The 20203-nt window shown below is 30.8% G+C and overlaps 1 protein-coding gene across 1 annotated transcript in view; it reads right to left on the reverse strand.

Moving 5' to 3' along the window:
- The window catches only part of LOC129960481 (ankyrin repeat and LEM domain-containing protein 2-like), a 46598-nt gene that overhangs the window by 1757 nt on the left and 24638 nt on the right, over positions 1–20203 (reverse strand). The window contains exons 4-8 of the mRNA XM_056073947.1: positions 9429–9556; positions 9158–9346; positions 3280–3448; positions 811–992; positions 82–206 (exon numbers count right to left, since the gene is read on the reverse strand). Coding sequence (XP_055929922.1) covers positions 82–206; positions 811–992; positions 3280–3448; positions 9158–9346; positions 9429–9556 — 793 coding nt within the window. The remainder of the gene's footprint in view (positions 1–81; positions 207–810; positions 993–3279; positions 3449–9157; positions 9347–9428; positions 9557–20203) is intronic.

A 20203-nucleotide genomic window follows, 5' to 3' on the forward strand; every position in this document is an offset into this window, starting at 1 on the left:
AGTTTCCTACGAATAATGATTTGATTGTGTTAATTTTCGCAGAATGTGGGAATTTTACACAGAAGTCACAAAAACGCTTACCTGCCAATTCTCTCTAAACCTCTGTTTGGCTCTTGCTGCTTAATTAGATGAATATGCATTAGTTCTTCATATGTGAATAAGGAGCACGATGAGGGGTCGTTCAGTGTAATGTAAAATTTGTTAGCCTAATGGGAGGACACAATTTGACTTTAATTCAAGCAAAAAAGATTATCACTTACAGCAAGAAAAGTTGCATACAAATATAATATTTATGATTTCCAGAGATTCAAATATAAAATTTCCAAATAGATATAGAATCTTTCTATGTAGAGCCCATAAAATATTTTCTAGAAAACTAAAATTCTTTTCAATAATTATGGAACATATCTTCTTTTTTGTTTGAACCCTTTCAAATATGTCTACCATTTTTAGCACTGAGAAATAATTATTCAACTTAAGCTGAAAAGAAGAAGAACCTCTGCAAAATACATACAATTTTATTTATTTTTACCGAATATAAAATCTTATTCAGAAATTTTTGAAGAATAAGAATGTTTACAGGCGGAAATAAAAATGCTTCTGAATTCCGTAAAAATAAATAAAAATGTATACCTTTATAGGTGTTTAAAATAGAAGCTAAATTACACAATGTTTCACCTACAACTTTTTAAATTATTATCCTCATTCTAAAATTACTTTCATCTCTGACTGAACTGAAAATTTGAAAACTGAAAATTTGACATTTGAAACATTTTAAACAATATAATTTTTGAAAAAGTAAAAGAATACCATTTCAGATGACATTGGTCCAGCAAAAGCATTCAGAAAATAAAGTGAATGCTTTTTGCACATTTGCTCCGTTCCAAAATCCTGGAAATTTTCCAATGATTTTAATTCTTTACAATTAGTAGGTCTTCCTACAAATGGTTGTAAATCTTCGTACGAACGAAAGATCGGTACATACAGCAAGCCTATAAATATATTAAGGCATTAGTATAATGGAAAAAGTAACTTGGAAAAGTAATACAATTTGTAATAAACTTTAAAACAATCTCCATTTTCCCCATTTAATTCCACTACAGTACAGCTAAATTCTATATATTTTAAGAGACTGTTTGCTTGTCTGAAGAATAGGATGAGGCATTTAGAGGTTGATAATAATTATAATCTCATTTTTTATATTTAAACGTACTTACTTTGAAGATTATACTGTTCGTTAGTTCAACGGAGAAAATGATACTTTACTGTTCTTTTCATTTTGTAATGAAATGAGCAAAGAATTTTTTTTAAAAATTAACCTTCAATTGCCCATTTTCTAAAGCAAATAATGCTGAGTACAAATCAAGCAATACTTGTGTTTACATATTTTTTAGAATTATCTTTTAACAATAATTTTTTTTATTGGTGAAATGCTGTGTTGGAAAAGTGTCCTGTGAAATTTTACCCATTAATTGGGTATAATGAAACATTTCAATGAGAAACAAGTTGAATATACGTTAATTATCCAGTATCAATACGTTAAGAAGTGTTTCCTTTAGCACATTTTTCATCACTGTATAAAAAAAAAGCAGGAATACAACTTTCAATAAATTGGAGTTTATATATGTGAAAAGAGAGCAGCACCTATCCCTGGCACCGTAAGTACCAGTCGCATTACTGATTTCAAGGAAAAGGAGGATAATTAGCCTTTTAAATATTAAAAATTCGCTAAAGAATTTCATAAACAAGGCTGTTGGTTTATTGTTGAAGGCAAACATTTTTGATAGGTTAAACAGCACAATTTTTTTATCAGTGTGTTTATGCATAAAAATTCACACTAATATTAAAGAAATTTAAGATAATACTTCTCAATGATAAAAACAAATATTCACCAAAATGATCTATCTTTAAATTTCCATTGCAAAGCAACAAATAAATAATAAATTCCTCTTTTTTTGTTTTTGTTTTTTGTTTTGAAGGACTAATTTTCAATTTCAGTTTATTATTAAGTAAAATTGATTGTAAAGATTACACTTACTACAGAGAATTTTACTGTCTTGAATTTCTAGATCTGAAGCATTAGCATCGCTCAAGAAAGTATGTACTTTAATGAAAATGATAGATTGATTTAAATAAAATCTTATTTCAATTCTACATGATATTATTTTGAAATGGATCTTGCCATTGTAAAACTAAAGCAGGACAGGAAAGCAAATGAGCTAGTGCCCGCACTTTTCAAACTCGCATCACGCAAGCTAAAGTATGTTGTGTGACGCAAGTTTGAAATTAACAGATTCTTAAATGCCTGGCAAGGAAATAAAACAATTACTAAAGTCGTCGAGCTGCACAGTATTGCAACACGTACCTGTGTGTTATTTTGTGTGTATGTGCATTCATTCTAATTAATCATTACTGTAATCTTCAGAAGAATGTAATTTGTTATATTAATTTGAAATCAAAGTCTAATTTAGAGCATGGGAGCCATCTAATAGCTATATTACATTTCATATTAGTTAGGCCATCCTGGAGGTATGGTATTTTCATAATTTGGCAATTTTCAGATGCACAAGGCACAACACAGACATGTACACCTACCTCCTATATTTCTTATTATAATCAATCCTTTATTTAATTAGTATCAATCATTATTATAAATAAATTATTCTCAAAGATAGTTGATGTTTTGAATTTGCAATAAATTTTGGATACCTGTGCATTTAATACTTCATGCAATTCATCATGGCTTACAAAGGAATTTTAGGTGCATTTGTTTAAGACAAACAGTATTTAGTTAAATTAAGTTTTAAGACAACCAAAAATACTTTGCAGTAAAAAAAAAAAAATATTTTGGGAAAGTAATATTAAATAAGAAAACTTTTCTTTTCACCTTCACGGTCTACTTAAAATTTTTGTTTTAAGGTCTAAATTCTCACTTCCATTACATATGCACTACTTAAATAAGGATAAAAACTAAACACAACACAAATTCATTAAAACATCAATAATTATTTTGAATTTTTCTTGAAAACCAGGAGCATTTTATATAGATTATATCTCTTCATTTAACAAAATTGAGCACTTTATTTTTAAAAAGCCAATAATTAATGAATGGTATTATAAACATGAAACAATATATAAGTTTACACCAGTTAAAAAAATCCAATTAATTCCTTTACTCAATCAGTATATATATTAACATATATTTTGTTGAAATTTCAAAATTAGGTAACTAATAAGCACATCATTACAAAATGTTACAATAGTAATAGTAAAAATTACCATCGGTAAGTACTTGCTTTAACTGATTAGAATCTTTCTCAAACATCAAGCTCAAAGGAGTAAAACCCGAATGATTGATTAGTGTTTTACATAATGGATTGGCCAACAAAATTTTGCAGCAATCAGTATATCCCAATTTGGACGCATAATGCAGGGGAGTATCTCCGGTCTAAAAGAAATAGAAACTATTAATCCAACAATTAATCAAAAGAAATAAGCAGAATATTAGTTATCTTTAGATTAAATTAACAGTAAACATTATAATTGATGAGCATTTTATATTAAGATCATGACATTCAAATCAAAATCATCACAGTCAATTAACATATAACAGCATAAATAAGAAAAAAAGAATGTATGATTAACCATTTAAACTCATTAACCCCATCTGAACGCAATGCAGGGTGTTCCCAAAAGACTGAAACGCGGTTTAATTCTTTACCCATTAGCGATAAGTGTACGATGTAAATTGCAAAATAGTTCAAAATAAGGTACAAAATAATAATAAAAAAATCGCCGTTAATTTTTCAAAAAGTTACACATTTTTAATTTTTATGCGACTCCTCTTGGCAATTTGGTCAATCAAAAAGTTTCTTTTTTCCATTTAACAAGATCAAAAGAAAAAAAAAAAACATCTTAAATGTATCTTTAAAACCAAATAAATTGTGATACAGAAAAATAAAAATGACTTATGCCAGTTTTTACATCACATAAAATGCTGTTCCTACGGTGGAAATAGGGACGATACACACATTTTTAGTGGAAATTTTTAAATAAAAAATGCGATAACGAGTATAAAAAAAATCCTAAACGACTTTATTTAAAGTTTTAACAGGCATAGATAACAGTCTACCTATGCGTGAAGCGAAACGCATGCGGCTCTCAAATTTATTTAATGTAGTCTCGCAGTTGGTGCATATAATAAAAATCATGCATACAAGTAGATAGACATTTTATAAAATGTATTTTAGAAAGATCCTGCGATAAAAGAAAATCGTCTATATTTCACTATGCAGTTAAAGATATTTTAACATAAACATTTGAAACGGCTAAATTACAAATATATAAAGAAAAAAAAAAATAAATGTCTGAATTAATTTGTTAGAATGTCGTTTTGAAAAACTATGATAAATTTAACAATAATTTACTTACAAATATTTATTTTGCATTTTAATTTTTAGAAATAAAAATGGCATTCTGAACATAAAAAAACAAGAATATGCTCTAAAAGCGCCGCGAATATGCTCTAAACAGGCAAAAAGGATTTTAATGAAAGTACTACTATACATTTTATATTTTTATAGTATGTAACAAATTTTATTTCAAGTTTGATATATGATCCCTAGGCAGCGCATTCAATTTTCAGTTAAGTATAACTCACTCAATTTTAAAGATAAGAGTATTCGATTTTTATTTGTAATAATGTTGTTGCATAAAAAATTAAAGCTTTCTAATTAACTAAATCTGTCTGGAGGGGTATCATAAAAATTTAAAAAGTGCAACTTTTGGAAAATTAACGGGATTTTATTATTATTATTATTATTAACACGGTCTTACTTTGTAATTTACTTTGTCCACTTATCTGTAATTGGTAAAAAATTAAATCGCGTTTCAATCTTTCCGGGACACCCTATATATTGGAATAATGTAAAAAATATCTTGAAATCAAGTCGGGAGCACGACCGGATTATAAAATAAGCAAAGTAAGCAACTACCTATGGGCACTAAAATTTCTGTATATTTTTTGCGATCCTTTCTGAATATGATAATCTTACACTTTCAGTTAATTTACAAAGGCTGTGTACTCTCGAACTTATTAAAATTAAAATCTTTTAAATGTTAGAACATTTTTTTACCATTCCTAATGAATTATGTTATATAAATTTTTATATTATGAAAAAATCTAATTTTATGTCGAAAACAATTCCAAGATCAGCACCTGAATCGTGATATCAGAAACTAGCAAAAAAACATGAGTATCAGATCAAATGAGTTTAAACAATTTTATATCATCAATTAAAAGATATTCATAGAATTTTAAAATACCACCATTGTCATTAATAAATGAAATAAAAAGCAGGAGTCCACGATTAGATCCTTGCGTTAGGTTCTTGTAAACTGATGAAAAATAACATTATTAAAAGAAATACAAATTATTAAAATTAGTAAATTAATAAAATTAATATAGAAACCAATATTACACACTTTCTTTAAAAGAACATCCAAAATCAGTCAAATCAAAAGTCATTGAAAAATCAGTATAAATAACATCAAATTCTCAATGATTATGAAATAAGAATATAATACGGATATGTTTACAATGATCAATTCTATAATTAAATAGTATTTAGACTGTGTTCAAAGTTTCTTTTTTTAAATGCAAATCTTGTATTTTCCACTCACTCGAAAAAGATTCATTGAATGATTTGCCAGTTTATCAAAATTTGCTATAGGAAACTGCTTATATAAAGATTAAAATCGATAAAAAATATATGATGTAGGAAATCAAAAAAGAAAAAATTGGGCTCTCGTGACGTGCATTGCTTGAAGGTATAGAACTGCCCTGGCAGAACAGGAATACCTTAAATATTTAAGAACTGCTACAAAGAGCGAAAGTAATTATCCACATAATATTATATTATATATACACACTATAAAATTTACCAACTTCTTTTTGAAAATATTTCTAAGCTCTGACGCAATGAAACTTAAAAACGGTCTGCTCTTCGCGTCAATAACATATGGATAGTAAAAAATCTATTGTGAATCTTCGATCTTTTAAAGTTGAAAGAGAATTTTGAGATGTATCCCTTTTGCAGTTCAGAATAGTTTGAATCTCATCTCGCAATTGTTTACACAAGAAGAAATTATATATTAATAGAGAAAAGCATCATTTCTATATTCTTTCTGGAACTGTAGATCTTTACAACCGATCTTTTACCCCTTAGGTACGGATTTTCTTGAAAAGATTTTTGGGATTGGAATAAATTTAATTTGGTGATGCGCAAAATAGTACACAAAAGGTTTAATAAGGAATAAAATTTTATTAAATTTATTATTATAAAGATGAATAAAGTTAAGTGAAAGTTTTATTGGTGAATTAAGTTAAGCTAAAAGGTCAATAGTCTGGGAAATCGGAAATTAATATTCTGATGTTAGCATTTTTTTTTCTTTTGCTTTTGCATGTGTCTTAATTTGCACTTCATGTGTTATTTTTTAAACTTTTCACTTTAATATTCGTGAGGGGGGGGAGACACCGCTTTCTAGCATTATCTAAGATTTTTGCTTTGTTGGTCTTGTTATAAACCAATTATTCGGGCAAAAATAACTGTCATAAAAGAAATTAAATTTTTTTGAATAAACGTTCAGATCAACGCAATTTTATTAAGTAGAAGCAGAACATACAAAAAACATCAAACATTACTAGACCGAAATTTTTTTATTTAATATGTAATAGTAAAGGCAGTTTCAATTTTTTTCCCCCAACACTGCTTGTTTCTCAGTTGGGGAATCCCACTGTTATAATGCTATTACATAAATTAAAACGGCATCTAGATTTCGCCACCGGCATTTCAAACAAATACAGATTGCCAAACATGAAAGAAAACACAGCTACTAACTAAAATATTGAAATGAACATATACAACTTTTTACATATGGATGGTAAATATATATATTTGTGGTTTTTACAAACAGATAAGCAAATTACTTTTTTGGATGATTATTTTACCCATTCCATTTATCCCATATGATTTTATCGATTGATTTATACGGCACTTTTTATTTATCTTTACACCTAAATTTTTACATTTCATACAGGCAGGACATAATATATTTCAAGTTGTTTGAATGATATTTTATCACGGAGTAAGAAAAATAGACGTTTCATCATATTTTACTTTTTTTTTATGTTCACAAAGAAAAGAAAGCTGTCGTTGAACGTTAAAGAGATATGTAGTATTCCTGATAATCATTAATCACTTGTTAGTACTGGTTCACCATATTTCTTTTTATTGATTTTTTTTCACTAAAAGATGACCAACGTTTCAGTTCACCAGATAAAGTTGAGGATGGCGAAATGATTGCCATAGCCAATTGCGGCCATCATATATCAGACTATAAAATTAGTTTATCATTCAACAAGTACACGAATTTCTTTTTCAACTATCAATAGATATTTGTAAAACTTCGATGTTTGAACTTAACATCAATAGAAAGAACTCAACAAACACAAAATATCAAAGATGTGATCTGTATCTCAAATGTATTAATAATTACCCATTTTTAAAATGAATGATAAACAGTGATCAACACTACTTTTCTAGCTCCACCTGTCTATTAACATAAAGCTCTTTTGATCAATTTTACTATAAGGAGTTCAGAAAGATATCGTGTAAATTATATTTCAAGGAATGTCTTTAATGATAAAACAAATCGAAATAGGGCGGAAAGACGACAAATGAACATATATGCGAAAAGAAGAATCGTTGGAATGTTCGATTCCATACAATCGCAAACCGAAGTGCATCCTCAGTGTGCGAAAGAACACAGAATGACGCAGTTTTCTGTCAAGGGGAGTCATGGTGTGGATAGGCATGCTAGATGCCAAACAAATCCTCATAACTTAGAGATGAAGTCTGCAAATTTTGAAAAATTAATATAAGTAAAAAACACACACAAATGAATTTGGTATCAATTAAAAAGATCCCACATTTGTTGTTTTAGCACGGTCTCTCATAGCCTGAAGCCGATACTTCAGTTAAACATCTGTTTCATTTTCTCGAGAAAGCTTTACTTGTTTTCATTTGAGTTTTAGCGACTTTAAGCATCTTTAAATAACCGATTTAAAACCAATAAGGGTAGCGTCAAAAGACGTACCAAAAAGAGAGAGAGAGAAATTCAAATACAGTGGTAAAGTGGTTCAAATTGGTAAAAAATGTTGGTTAATATCTAATTAATCGAATATACAATTAATTTTTGAAAAGTTAATAGTAATCTTTCTCCTGTTTTATACAATGTACAAAATTTGGTAGAATTTGGACTGGTTGTTTTTAGAAGATTTGGAACCAGCGGCGGTTCACCAGACTAGACAGCTGCCTTGAACTGCTAACCTGAGAGGTGGCTGCAAGCAAGTTAATGAAAAAACTTTATTTTGCTAGTTCTCACATAAGTTTTGTAAAAAGAAAAAAAAATTCTATGAATGATAAAACATAAGGATAATAAGTTATTGGCCATGTTGTTACATGTTTTATTACATTCACTTAGTTATTAAAAATATTAATTGAAAATGTTAATAAAAATCGAATATATTAATTGTAGTTAACATTTTTACACAATATTGCGCCCAAACGCAGATACCGGACAATCTGGAATCATGAAAGGTAAATAAAACAAATACATATTCACAAAGTGAAAAATATTAAAAAAGTAATATTTAAAATATTAAAATGCACTGAAATGTGAAACAAAACAGACGATCTTGTTACCAAGAAGGACCTCATAATGTGTACAGTCTAGGACGGCACCACCTAAGATTTCCATTGTGTTGAACAAACACACACATAGCCGTAATTACTGTTATTTATATTAAGATTTTATGAAACAAAATAACGTGTTCGTGGCAAAGCATTTGACCCACCGAGTAAATAAGAATTCAGTGATATACTTAACTTTCAGCATATTTAGCACGGCTACGCCTTCCTATTTGATTATTCTCATCACTTTCAAAGACTCAGTATTCTTAGTATCTAACTAGGAATATTAATATCTACTGATCTATAAACATGGAACAGATAACTTACAATGGGCAATAATTAAATAAGTAAAATTAACAGTCTAACAATAGATCTAAATTTCATTATAAATATTTTATACTTGCCTCGTCTGAACCCGAGTTCAAATACATGTCAATTATTTTGGTGATTTCTTTTGAGCGCTCGTCATCTGTTTTATTTGGAAACAACCGTCTGGCAAAACGAGGGTGTTGCAATATGTCTAAAATGACCTGGCAAAATAATGGCGAATTTAAAACGGTTGCGAGTTGAAGAAGATTGTACTGAGCATCTTCCTATAAAACACAGGTAAAACTGATCAATGACTGTTTAATTAGAGATAAAGTTTAAAGAACTTCAGAGAAAAATTTAACTTACATGCGTCACTGTCGGAAGTAAGTCTCCACAATAAAATATACCTGGGCAATTCCAGATAAATTGGGAAAAATTTTCTATTTCACCATTTTTTATAAATCCTCGCATCAGTAGCATATCTTCAGAAGTTACTGCATAAACAAGAAACATGATTAAAACTGATAAATATTGTATTGAGTAAAGCTCTCTATAATTACATAGGAGCTTAGAATACAAGCTTAAATATATGAAATCGCATGAAAACAAAGATTTCAGCTGTTCAGGCTGCACCGAAAATAAGCATTTTATTGCAGAAAATCTTTCAAAGGAGGATTTTATTCTTTGCAAACAAATATATTTATTTTTCATAACGTTTTCGAAGAATATTTTTACTTAGTTTGTTATTACTTTTCACTTTTAATTTTACAGAACATAGCAATACAAATTTTAAATTCACAAAAATATCATAAATTCAAATTAAAAATTATCAAAATGTTTCACTGGACTCCTTAATCAGAAATCATTCAAAATGCTACCGATATTATAACATCGGCAAAGCCACACGAATTTCAATTCATAAATTTTTAATGAAAAATGCGAGGGTGATGCCTGAGCTGGACCCATCTCTATAAACTTCCCCACTAAACTTACATGCTCATTAGAAATATGGGCAAAAATTTAAACTAGATGTTTTGAAATGTTTTGCACAAATCTTGTGGAATTTTTTAACTTGTCACTCAAATCCGATGCATGTATATAAAATATTTTATCGTTTTTATTTTTTGTTGAAGCCTCCTTAAAAATATTTTTGCTAAATCAGCTATGACATGAATGCAGATTTGAATTCTCAGCAATTCAAATGATATTTATGAAATTTTTGTTAAAAAATTTTAGAGTTTAATGAGGAGTATTATTCACTTTCACACACCACATCATTTTTAATGGTTTCTAAGGCAATGATACATCTAACAAATTTATCGAAATTCAATGCAACAAATTTGAAGCAAAAACAATATTATTTTCGTTCATTTCAAATTGAGCGCATATTTTAGATGCTTATGTAAGATTCTGCGACTTGTGTGTAAAAAATATCTATTTTCATTGGTGATTCGAAGTGAGCAGTGGACTGTACTTTTGCTTAAACTTCTTTATTTACACTATATACACTCCTTTTACGGTGAGTAGATCATATAATACATGGCTGATTGCGGTATTGCATTGCGGTTGGCTTTGTTAAGCCTTACAAACTGAAGTTGTACACAGCTTCTGCGGGAGACGATGCGGGTCAACGTTCTAATGAACCCCTGAAAGACTCGACCGGAAGGGCGGGTAAAGGGGTTGCCGTAATTTTAACATTGCCAAGTTTGGCGTTAAGCGACATTCGCGTGAACATACCGCCCGACCGTGCAATGTCTCCCAAAAGCACAAAGACGTTGCACACAATACATATAGAAATACAGTAAATTTTAAATTGAAAGTTAAATTAACAAATGCAAAGTTCAGTATGAAAGAATATATACATAAAGTTCATATACACATTAAAATACAATGAAGACACTAAATACTACAGAATAACTAAATTAAACTACTAGATATATAAGTATGCAAAGACAATACAAAAACTGAGACAAATTTTTTGAAGAGGTCCTTTTCTTTGAAACTTATTTTTAATAAAAAACGGACCACAGAAATCTGTTCCAGTAATATTGAATGGTAACGAAGGATTACAACGTTCTGCGGGTAAATCGCCCATTTTTTGAATAGACAGGTGAGGATTATATCGGGAACAAGTAATACAATTATGAACAATACTGCGAGCTATATTTCTGCCCCCAATGGGCCAATACATCTGTCTAGTTAAATGAAGTAAAGTTTGGGCTCCAATATGACAATTTTTAAGATGAATACTTTGCATAATTAATTTGGTAAGGATATGAGTTTTAGGTAAAATAATAGGAAATTTTACCTGAAATGGTATGTCGGCATTTCTAAGTCTGCCTCCTACTCTAATTACATTAGAACCTTTTTCTAAAAAAGGGGATAAACTTTTTAATTTGCTAGAAGGGTTTACCTGTTTACCACTTGCTAAGTTTTTGAAGTCATCAGCAAGAACATTTTGTTGTACAAGGGAAATTAATTTAAATTCTGCTTCCTCGATTTCCTTTGAGGAGAGTGAACCCTTCATCTTCTTGTTTCTGCAGTTTCCTAGAAATCTGAGGAGAAAACTGAAAACACGTATTAATTTGTTATACTTATTACTAATTTTGAAAAAGTTAGTAAGAAAATCTGAATTTAAAGTCACTAAGGAGTGAGTGGTATTGTCCTTGAGTTCCAATAAAAATTGAGAATCTTGAGATGCATCAATCATTTGTTGGTCAGCACAGTTCACAGAAACAGGTAGTTCTTGAAGGAAAGTTGGTCCATTCCACCATAAATAGTTGTCAATCAGTTGTTCTGGAATTAGTCCTCTTGATATCACATCTGCGGGGTTTAAAGTGGAGGAAACATGCTGCCATTTGTTGTTCTGCGTCAGTTGTTGTATTTTTCCCACTCTATTTGCAACAAATGTCTTGAGACGATGTGGTGGTGTTTGAATCCAGGCTAGGGAAATAGTAGAATCTGTGTACAGCACTGCGCTATCAATTTGTAGATGTAAAGCTTTTTCAACCTTGGCCTTTAGTTGAGCGGCGAGATGACATCCACAAAGTTCCAATCTGGGAATGGAGACAGTCTTTAATGGGGAGACTCGAGATTTGCTGCATACATGTCTAGATGTGACTATATCATTGGCACTGATGCACTGTAGATAAATAACTGCTCCATATGCGGCTTCACTGGCGTCTGAGAAACAATGAAGAATTAATTTTACAGGATTTTCATTTAAAATCCATCTCGGAATTTTTACTAGCTCAAGAGCCCTAAGGGATTGAACTAAATGACTCCACTCTTTACCAATGGCTGGAGGAAGGGGGTCGTCAAATGTAAGTTTTTGCAACCACAATTTTTGGAGAAAAATCTTCATTTTAGAGATAATTGGTCCCAGCAGACCCAAGGGGTCGTAGAGTCTGGCAACGACTGAGAGAACTGTTCGTTTCGTGAGCATAGATTTATTTTCATACTTGACTGTGAATATGAATAAATCCTCGAAAGGCTTCCAATGCATGCCAAGAGCCTTTGAGACCTGCTCATCTATGGGAAAATTGTTTTCAGGATTAGAAGTTGGAAAACTATTTAAAAGTTCTTGTGAGGTTGAAGTCCACTTATGTAAGGACATTCCTGCTCTTGCGAACATTTTTATCAGCTGTTGTTGTAGAATTTGAGCAGTTTGGATATCCGGGGCGCCTGTAATCCCATCATCCATGTAAAGGTCGCGTAAAACCATTTCCGATGCTAACGGAAAGTCCGACGCTTCATCTAAAGCTAATTGTTTAATGGTGCGTATGGCAAGATGAGGTGCACATGAAGTGCCATATGTCACAGTTTTTAATCTAAATGTTACTTCTTGATGGGAACTGTCATCAAACCATAAAATTCGTAAATAGTCTCTTTGATGTGGCACAACTAAAATCTGACGAAACATCTTTTGAATGTCAAATGTAAAGGCAAACTTGTGTGTCCTGAACCTTAATATTAATTCAAAAATGTCCTCAACAACATCACCTTTACACAATAAATCATTTAATGAAACTCCATTGGAGCTAGGGGAGCTAGCATTGAAGACTACTCTTAGAGGGGTGCTTGTAGATCCTTCCCGGTAGACTCCATGATGAGGTAAAAAATAATTAGTTTCTGGTAATTCATCTTCCATTACTCTTTCCATGTGACCAAGAGCTTCATATTCCTCAATGAATTCAGAATAGAGCTTTTTCATTTGCGGGTTTTTGTTTAGCCTTTTAATTAAACTGTCTAGACAATTTCGCGCTATTTGTTTTGATTCACCTAACACAGGGGGATTCTCCTTTATTGGCATTTCCACAATATATCTACCTTCCTCATTGCGTTTGTATGTTTGCTTGAAATGTTTCTCACAATAAATTGAATCTTCACTTAAAGAAAATTGATTTTCATGTAATGTTTCGACTTGCCAAAATCGTTCCATTATTTTTTCTAAGTTATCATTCTGCGTAACAAGACCACAGAATTTATGATTATATTTTGACTCTCCTTCTTTTGCAGAGCTAGCAATAAATCCGAAACGCGAATTCAGTAAAATCAGATTATCTGAAATATATTTCCCTGGCATTAATATATCAAAAAAGAAAGAAGCTGAAAGTTATATATCAATTGCCCTTTGACCTTGCATAGGATCAGCCAAATTGAATCCATCCGGTAAACTTTGTTTTTCTAATTTTTTATTTATTGAAGGAATGCATTCAGTAATTTTTGGAATGACGAGCAACTGAGCTATTGTAACGTATGATTCATCGCTATTTGAAATCTCTGCTAACACTTTTGAATGTAACTGACTTGTTTTTCCATTGATACCGGAAATCGTTACATTATTTTTATATTTTTTAAGAGCTAATTTATTCGCGACTTCTGTAGTGATAAAGGAATTCTGAGACCCAGTGTCACAAATGCCTCGCAAAGGTATTTTATGACCAGCAGCGTTTTTAATATAAACAATAATAGTTGGCAAAATAGATGAATTTGCATTTTTTGTTTTTCGTTGATCTTGCGAACAGAGAGAAGGAGATATTTCTGTTTGAACTAAAGCTTTTGAGTTAGAGTATGAAGTATTTTGATGATCACTAGATTTATTGGTTGAGGTTTGTTGCTGTTGTTTTTTATTTCTTATAGAAGAATCAATGTGAAGAAGGCTATTATGAAAGTCAGAACAGATCTTACAACGATTATTGCTGCGGCAATGATTCGTTTTATGAGAATCCGATAAACAATTAGTACAATGCGTATTTTTGATCATATTCAATCTAGACACAGGATTTAATTTAAAAAATGCTTCACATTTAAATAAAGGGTGTTATTACATGTGATACACGCTTTCTTTGAATCATTTCCTACAAAAAATGAATGTGATTTTTTATATGATTCTTGTTGCGGTTTTGATTTTGCGGTAATACTTCCTTGAATGTTTTCAAGGACAAGACACCTTTTCTCTAAAAATTCAATGAATTCACACCATGTAGGTAAATTAGATGATACCAAAGAAAGTTCAAATTGTCTTCTTGATTCTCTATCTAGTTTTTTCATCAAAATATTGATCAATAATGATTCGGAAAAAGAGTTTAGTTCTAAACCCATAATTTTAAGAGCGCGAACATGTTTAATACAATTGTCCACAAAAGCTCGTAAACCTTTTGCTGAATCGGATGTATGGATTTCTAAAGCTAAAATGTCATTGAAATGGCTTTGAACGCATAAGCGTTTATTATCAAAACGTTCTTTCAGAGCATTTTTCAAACTGGCATAGGTCTCTTCTATTGTCACTATTTCTGCAGCTGCACCACTAAGAGTTGATTTTAAATAATATAATTTTTGATTTTCAGTTAATTTATCATTATTGTCAATGATATTTTCAAATTGAATTTTAAAATTCTGCCAGTCTTGGTAATGACCAGAAAACTTAGGCAGTGGAATTTCAGGCAGTCTGAAACTAATGCTTTCTGTTTTGTTTGATGCTTCATTAGAACGAGAATTACAGTTCGAAGCAGATAAAACTTCATTATTAGAGGCTAATATTTTCTTAAGGCTTACCTCTAGTCTTTCGCACTCTTCTTCTAATTCTTCTACCGAATCTTCCAATTCTTGTAATTCGGAATCCTCGGCTGTGACGAAGTACTCTTCTTTAATCTGTTCTAGGTTTTGTTTAATCCTGAGAAGATTATCCAGTTTAGTTTGATACATTACAGAGTCCTTTGCATCATCCGTTTCGATAAAAGAGATCAGCTTTGTTAAAGAGGATTTTATACTACCTCTCTTTCTATTAAGAGATGTGATTTTTGCTCTTTGATCATCAGCCATGATTATTTTTACTAGTAATTCCCCCGGTTGCACGGACCATAAATATGGTGATTCGAAGTGAGCAGTGGACTGTACTTTTGCTTAAACTTCTTTATTTACACTATATACACTCCTTTTACGGTGAGTAGATCATATAATACATGGCTGATTGCGGTATTGCATTGCGGTTGGCTTTGTTAAGCCTTACAAACTGAAGTTGTACACAGCTTCTGCGGGAGCCGATGCGGGTCAACGTTCTAATGAACCCCTGAAAGACTCGACCGGAAGGGCGGGTAAAGGGGTTGCCGTAATTTTAACATTGCCAAGTTTGGCGTTAAGCGACATTCGCGTGAACATTCATTAATTATGTTCCAATTTTACTCTAAGAAATTTGAAACGTCTTGAATCACAAAATGACGATTTGTACAGCAGAATAGGCTTGTTGTACAGATAAAACACAATATCTTTGATATATCTATAAAAAAAATAACTACTTTTGCAGAAAAGTCCCTAGCTCTTGCGCTAGTAAATCCAACAAATTAACCATCTAGTCACAATTCTAAATATTTGAATTCATTTGCTCAGAGGACAGATTAGCCAAATATTTGGCTATTAAATAGTTTTGGAAAAGAGAAAATGACTCAGAAGTAAAAATAAACCCTTCTGGAATAAAAAAAAAAAAATATTTATTCGTACCTGAATATTAAGGGAATAGGAAACTAATTTAGGATACAAACTGATCAAAAGCTATTCGGTTTCTTAAAATGCGGAATATTAGGTGCAAATAATTTAGGATTCAAACTGATCAGAAATTATCAGGTTTTTTTCAAAAGGGGCTGAAAGGCTAGGATAGTGACAGGCGTCTACTCTGTGGAAAGATGGAGAGCATTGTTGAAAAATGCGGCACTTACATCCGTTTGAATCGTAGCTGTAGCCAGGAGTTCTCATAATTTTAAAGTGATTGAGATAAAATCCAACGCTTTTAGATACATCCCATCTGAAAAGTGAGGATGAAAAGCTAATTATTAGCTTGACTGGCCTGAGTTGAGTGTTGAAAAAAGTTGATTAAAATAATATCCGATCCATTAATTAAATAGTATTTAATTTTCGCTAAAACAATTTTTTTGTATTTTTTTCGCTATCATTTTAATATTACTTTTAAACATGAATATATCTGTGTGAACATAATTTTGCAGATGCGTGGCCGAAAAGAAAAGAAATTTGGAATTACCTTCAATTTATTTTTTTAATGGGAGGGCATGGGTTGCACCCGGGGGCGACAAACAGAACACGTCTGTTCGCGCCAGACCACAAAAGAAAAGCGAAGAAAATTTTTTTCTTAATACGTTTGCTAAGAGATTATTTTAGGCATGTTGATTTAGGAAAGAGAATCTTAGATATCTTCGAAGATATGCCATAGGCGTTAAGGATTTTTATCCGTTCATTTTTAGCGTGATAATTGCAATAGAACGCGTATTAGAAATAATTAAACAAAACAGTGGGACTTGGGTGAGGAAACTAGCGAAGATTTTAAAATAAATAAGGACTAATTTAAAATGGAAATTAGGAAATTAATAAGGATTTAAATTGGATTGTTACATATAGAGCTAGTTTAAAGAGCAGCAGAAAAAAAGGACTTCCCATGCCTAAGAGGCCTTACATGACTTAAGTCCCTATATACGGAAGTCACAAAATCAAAATTTGGAAACTAAATGATAGTATTCTGAAGCAGACAGAAGCGATTTAAATTCTACGTTGTTTGAATAATAGAAAGAATAAGAAAGGAAAATATATATATAAAAACTTTCTCTGAAAATGAGATATGCCTGCTGTCGAATTATTGATAAATGCAGACCGGAGTAGAAAAAAATATTTTCTTTGAAGAACAAATATCCTTAAATATTAGATCAGTTCATACTTATTTCATTTAAAAAAGTGTGCTTCCTCAAAATTAAGTGCGGTGAAGAGGAAATGAGAGCTAGTCTGAGGTCGCACTAAGACAAAACATTAGTACATTCATTTAACTTTTGAAAGTCAAAATGATTACGAGACGAAGTAATGAACTATGCCCTGGGGACCATTTACATTTGTAAGTCAATGAAGACGAAAGAATAATATTCGTCTAAAGCTATCGTTATGTCACTGCCCTAATTTAAAACAAGAGCATATATTTAATAAAATTATCGAAAGCAGAGGAAACTTTTTCCTCCGAAGACTAAATTGAAATTCGAAAGTTAGATCTCAATATTTTTTTTTGTCTTTCATTATCAGTGCTCTTGCATAAAAATAAAAACGAAGTGAAACAAAACTCTGCGCAGTTTTCATTCTATATTTATATCATATTTTGGTCGAAAACAATGATTTTCGCATTTCGCCAAAGCCCGAAGTTCGGCCAATTCGCGAACTGGCCAAGAAGTTTGTCCGAAGTCCGAAGTACTTGCAATTAATATTGTATATTCTACTTTGGCTGGCCATTTCGCAAAGTGGCCGGGAATCCTTGGCCAAAGCCCGATGTTATTATCTGTACTTATAAATAAAGCTGTGTGTGTGTGTGTGTGTGTGTGTGTGTGTGTGTGTGTGTGTGTGTGTGTGTGTGTGTGTGTATTGGCACTTTGCAGACCAAACCGTTTGACATACAGTTATCAAATTTGGCATATATATATCTTGGAGATCGGAAATGTGCACCTTGAAGCTATTTTTTAAATTTTTAATTAATTAAAAATTAAGTGTAATTTCGGCGTTTTGTCACTATAACTTCAGAAAATATAACAGCACAAAATCGATTTTTGCATCAAATTAAAGCTAAAAAAATTATCTTTTCAATGATACTAATGTTTTAATTTATAAATTATGCTTTGATTTTTAACGAATTTTTAAAAAATATTTTAATAATATTTTTCAATAATATATTTCGCACAAAATAAAAATAAAATTTAATCTGCAAGAGCACGTCAAAATAAAAAATAAAAAATTCATTAGGAAATAAGTACTTTTGAATCTCCATCTATGCGTTATGATAATAGTAAAAGCTAAAAATATTCACTTTAGTGATTAGCTCCGTCTAAAAAATAATGTATGGAACGTTATCTAAACACTCGCTCCCGGTTCTATAGATATTAAAATTGGCGCTGAAAGTTTTATTGACCGATCATTTGTCATCCTGCACAAAAACTGGGATTTCATGTTCATTTTACGTTAAAGTAAAAAGTCCTTAATTTTTTTAACCGAAACTATTCAATTTTTAAACTTTATGATGGTTTTTGCAACCTGTCTTATCCAATGTGCTACTTCCTACAGGCGCCACTGATCCAAAAATGCCGAAAAATACATTAAGCTGATTTTAAGTTTGATAAATTAATAAGTAAATTTTTTTCTCCCAAACTCAATAATATAAAGTACTGTTTAGATGTTGAAATATTAATATAATTTTTTTTCATGTTTCCAGATTCACTTGTCGATCATGACGACCCAATATTCACAATATATATTACAGCTAGTTGAGTAACTCAAATCAATAACCCAAGCTGTCATAAATTGGAAAAACCTACATCAACAGTAGTGTTAAAACTAACCTACAGGTTTTGCAATTATCTTATGCCCGGTTATTGGAAATAGATCTGCTCATTTCATGCAAATTAAAATAACTTTATTAACACAAAGCACAGAGACAGACAAACATAAGCAATAGACATACAAAACAGAACTACACAGAAGCGTATATTACATCGGATATTATACAATGACAGACCAATCAGATCACCTCATCACGTCACTTCAACTTCTCTTGCGTCGTAAGGACTGTGAAGTCACAGTTGCGATCAAAGAGAAATAATGCAATGGCGTCGCAACAAGGAGAGTAAAAAATATTCACTTGCTAAGGTTCGCATTTCTTACGTGTCCGAAAAACTGAGAGACATTTCTCCCAAACCAACCCTGTATTAAAGGGACGAAACTGTTTTAAAGAAAGGTCTGCACATAATAGTGTAACTTGGCGACTTTCAATAAATCAGTGCAAAAAAAAAAAAAAAAAAAAAAAAGGGATAGTACTATTTATATAAAAATAGGCTGATCGTAATAGATTTATGTCCAGGAAAATTCAGTTGTGTTAACATAACAGAAACTTATCAATTTCGAAAGCCCTCAACTTGCCATTTCTACGCGTTGGTAATTGCAGACAGGGACGGATTAAGCGTGTTAGGCACGGAATTTCTTAGGATGCCTTCTAAAAGAATCCCACATATGAACTTATAAATTTCGATTACAACGATACAATGTTTTAACGTAATTTCGCATATTTTAATAATTAGATTTATTAACAATAATTTCGTTTCATTATTGTTTTATTTTAATTACCTAGTTGATTAGTTCAATTAATCATTATTAATCATTAATATAATTTTAAATCAGTTGATGAATTTATGAAATTTATATCCATAATTCGTATGTATAAATATCTATATTATTACAAAAACAACTTATTCATTGCATAAAAGAAAGGCCTTTTTCTAACAAAATTGCTTTGATTATAATTGCCGTATAAATAAATATTTTTAGCGACTAATTAAGATAAAATTATGATTGAATTTGATTCTAAGTACTGAAATGTATTGAAATACGATAAAGAAATATTGATAAAAACAAGAATTGCAAGGTTTAAACTAATATATTTTCAGGTACCTAAAATATTGCTGGTAAAATTTGCCCCTAAGTGCCATTGGAATAGAACAAGATAAATGAAACTGTGTTCTGTTAAATAAGGATATAAACTTCAAACCTTCGACCATTTCAATTAATAAATAACATAATATTCTAATAGATTTAGAATTATTTATTAGTTA

The sequence above is a fragment of the Argiope bruennichi genome, chromosome X2 (genome assembly GCF_947563725.1).
Source record: "Argiope bruennichi chromosome X2, qqArgBrue1.1, whole genome shotgun sequence".
NCBI lineage: Eukaryota > Metazoa > Arthropoda > Arachnida > Araneae > Araneidae > Argiope > Argiope bruennichi.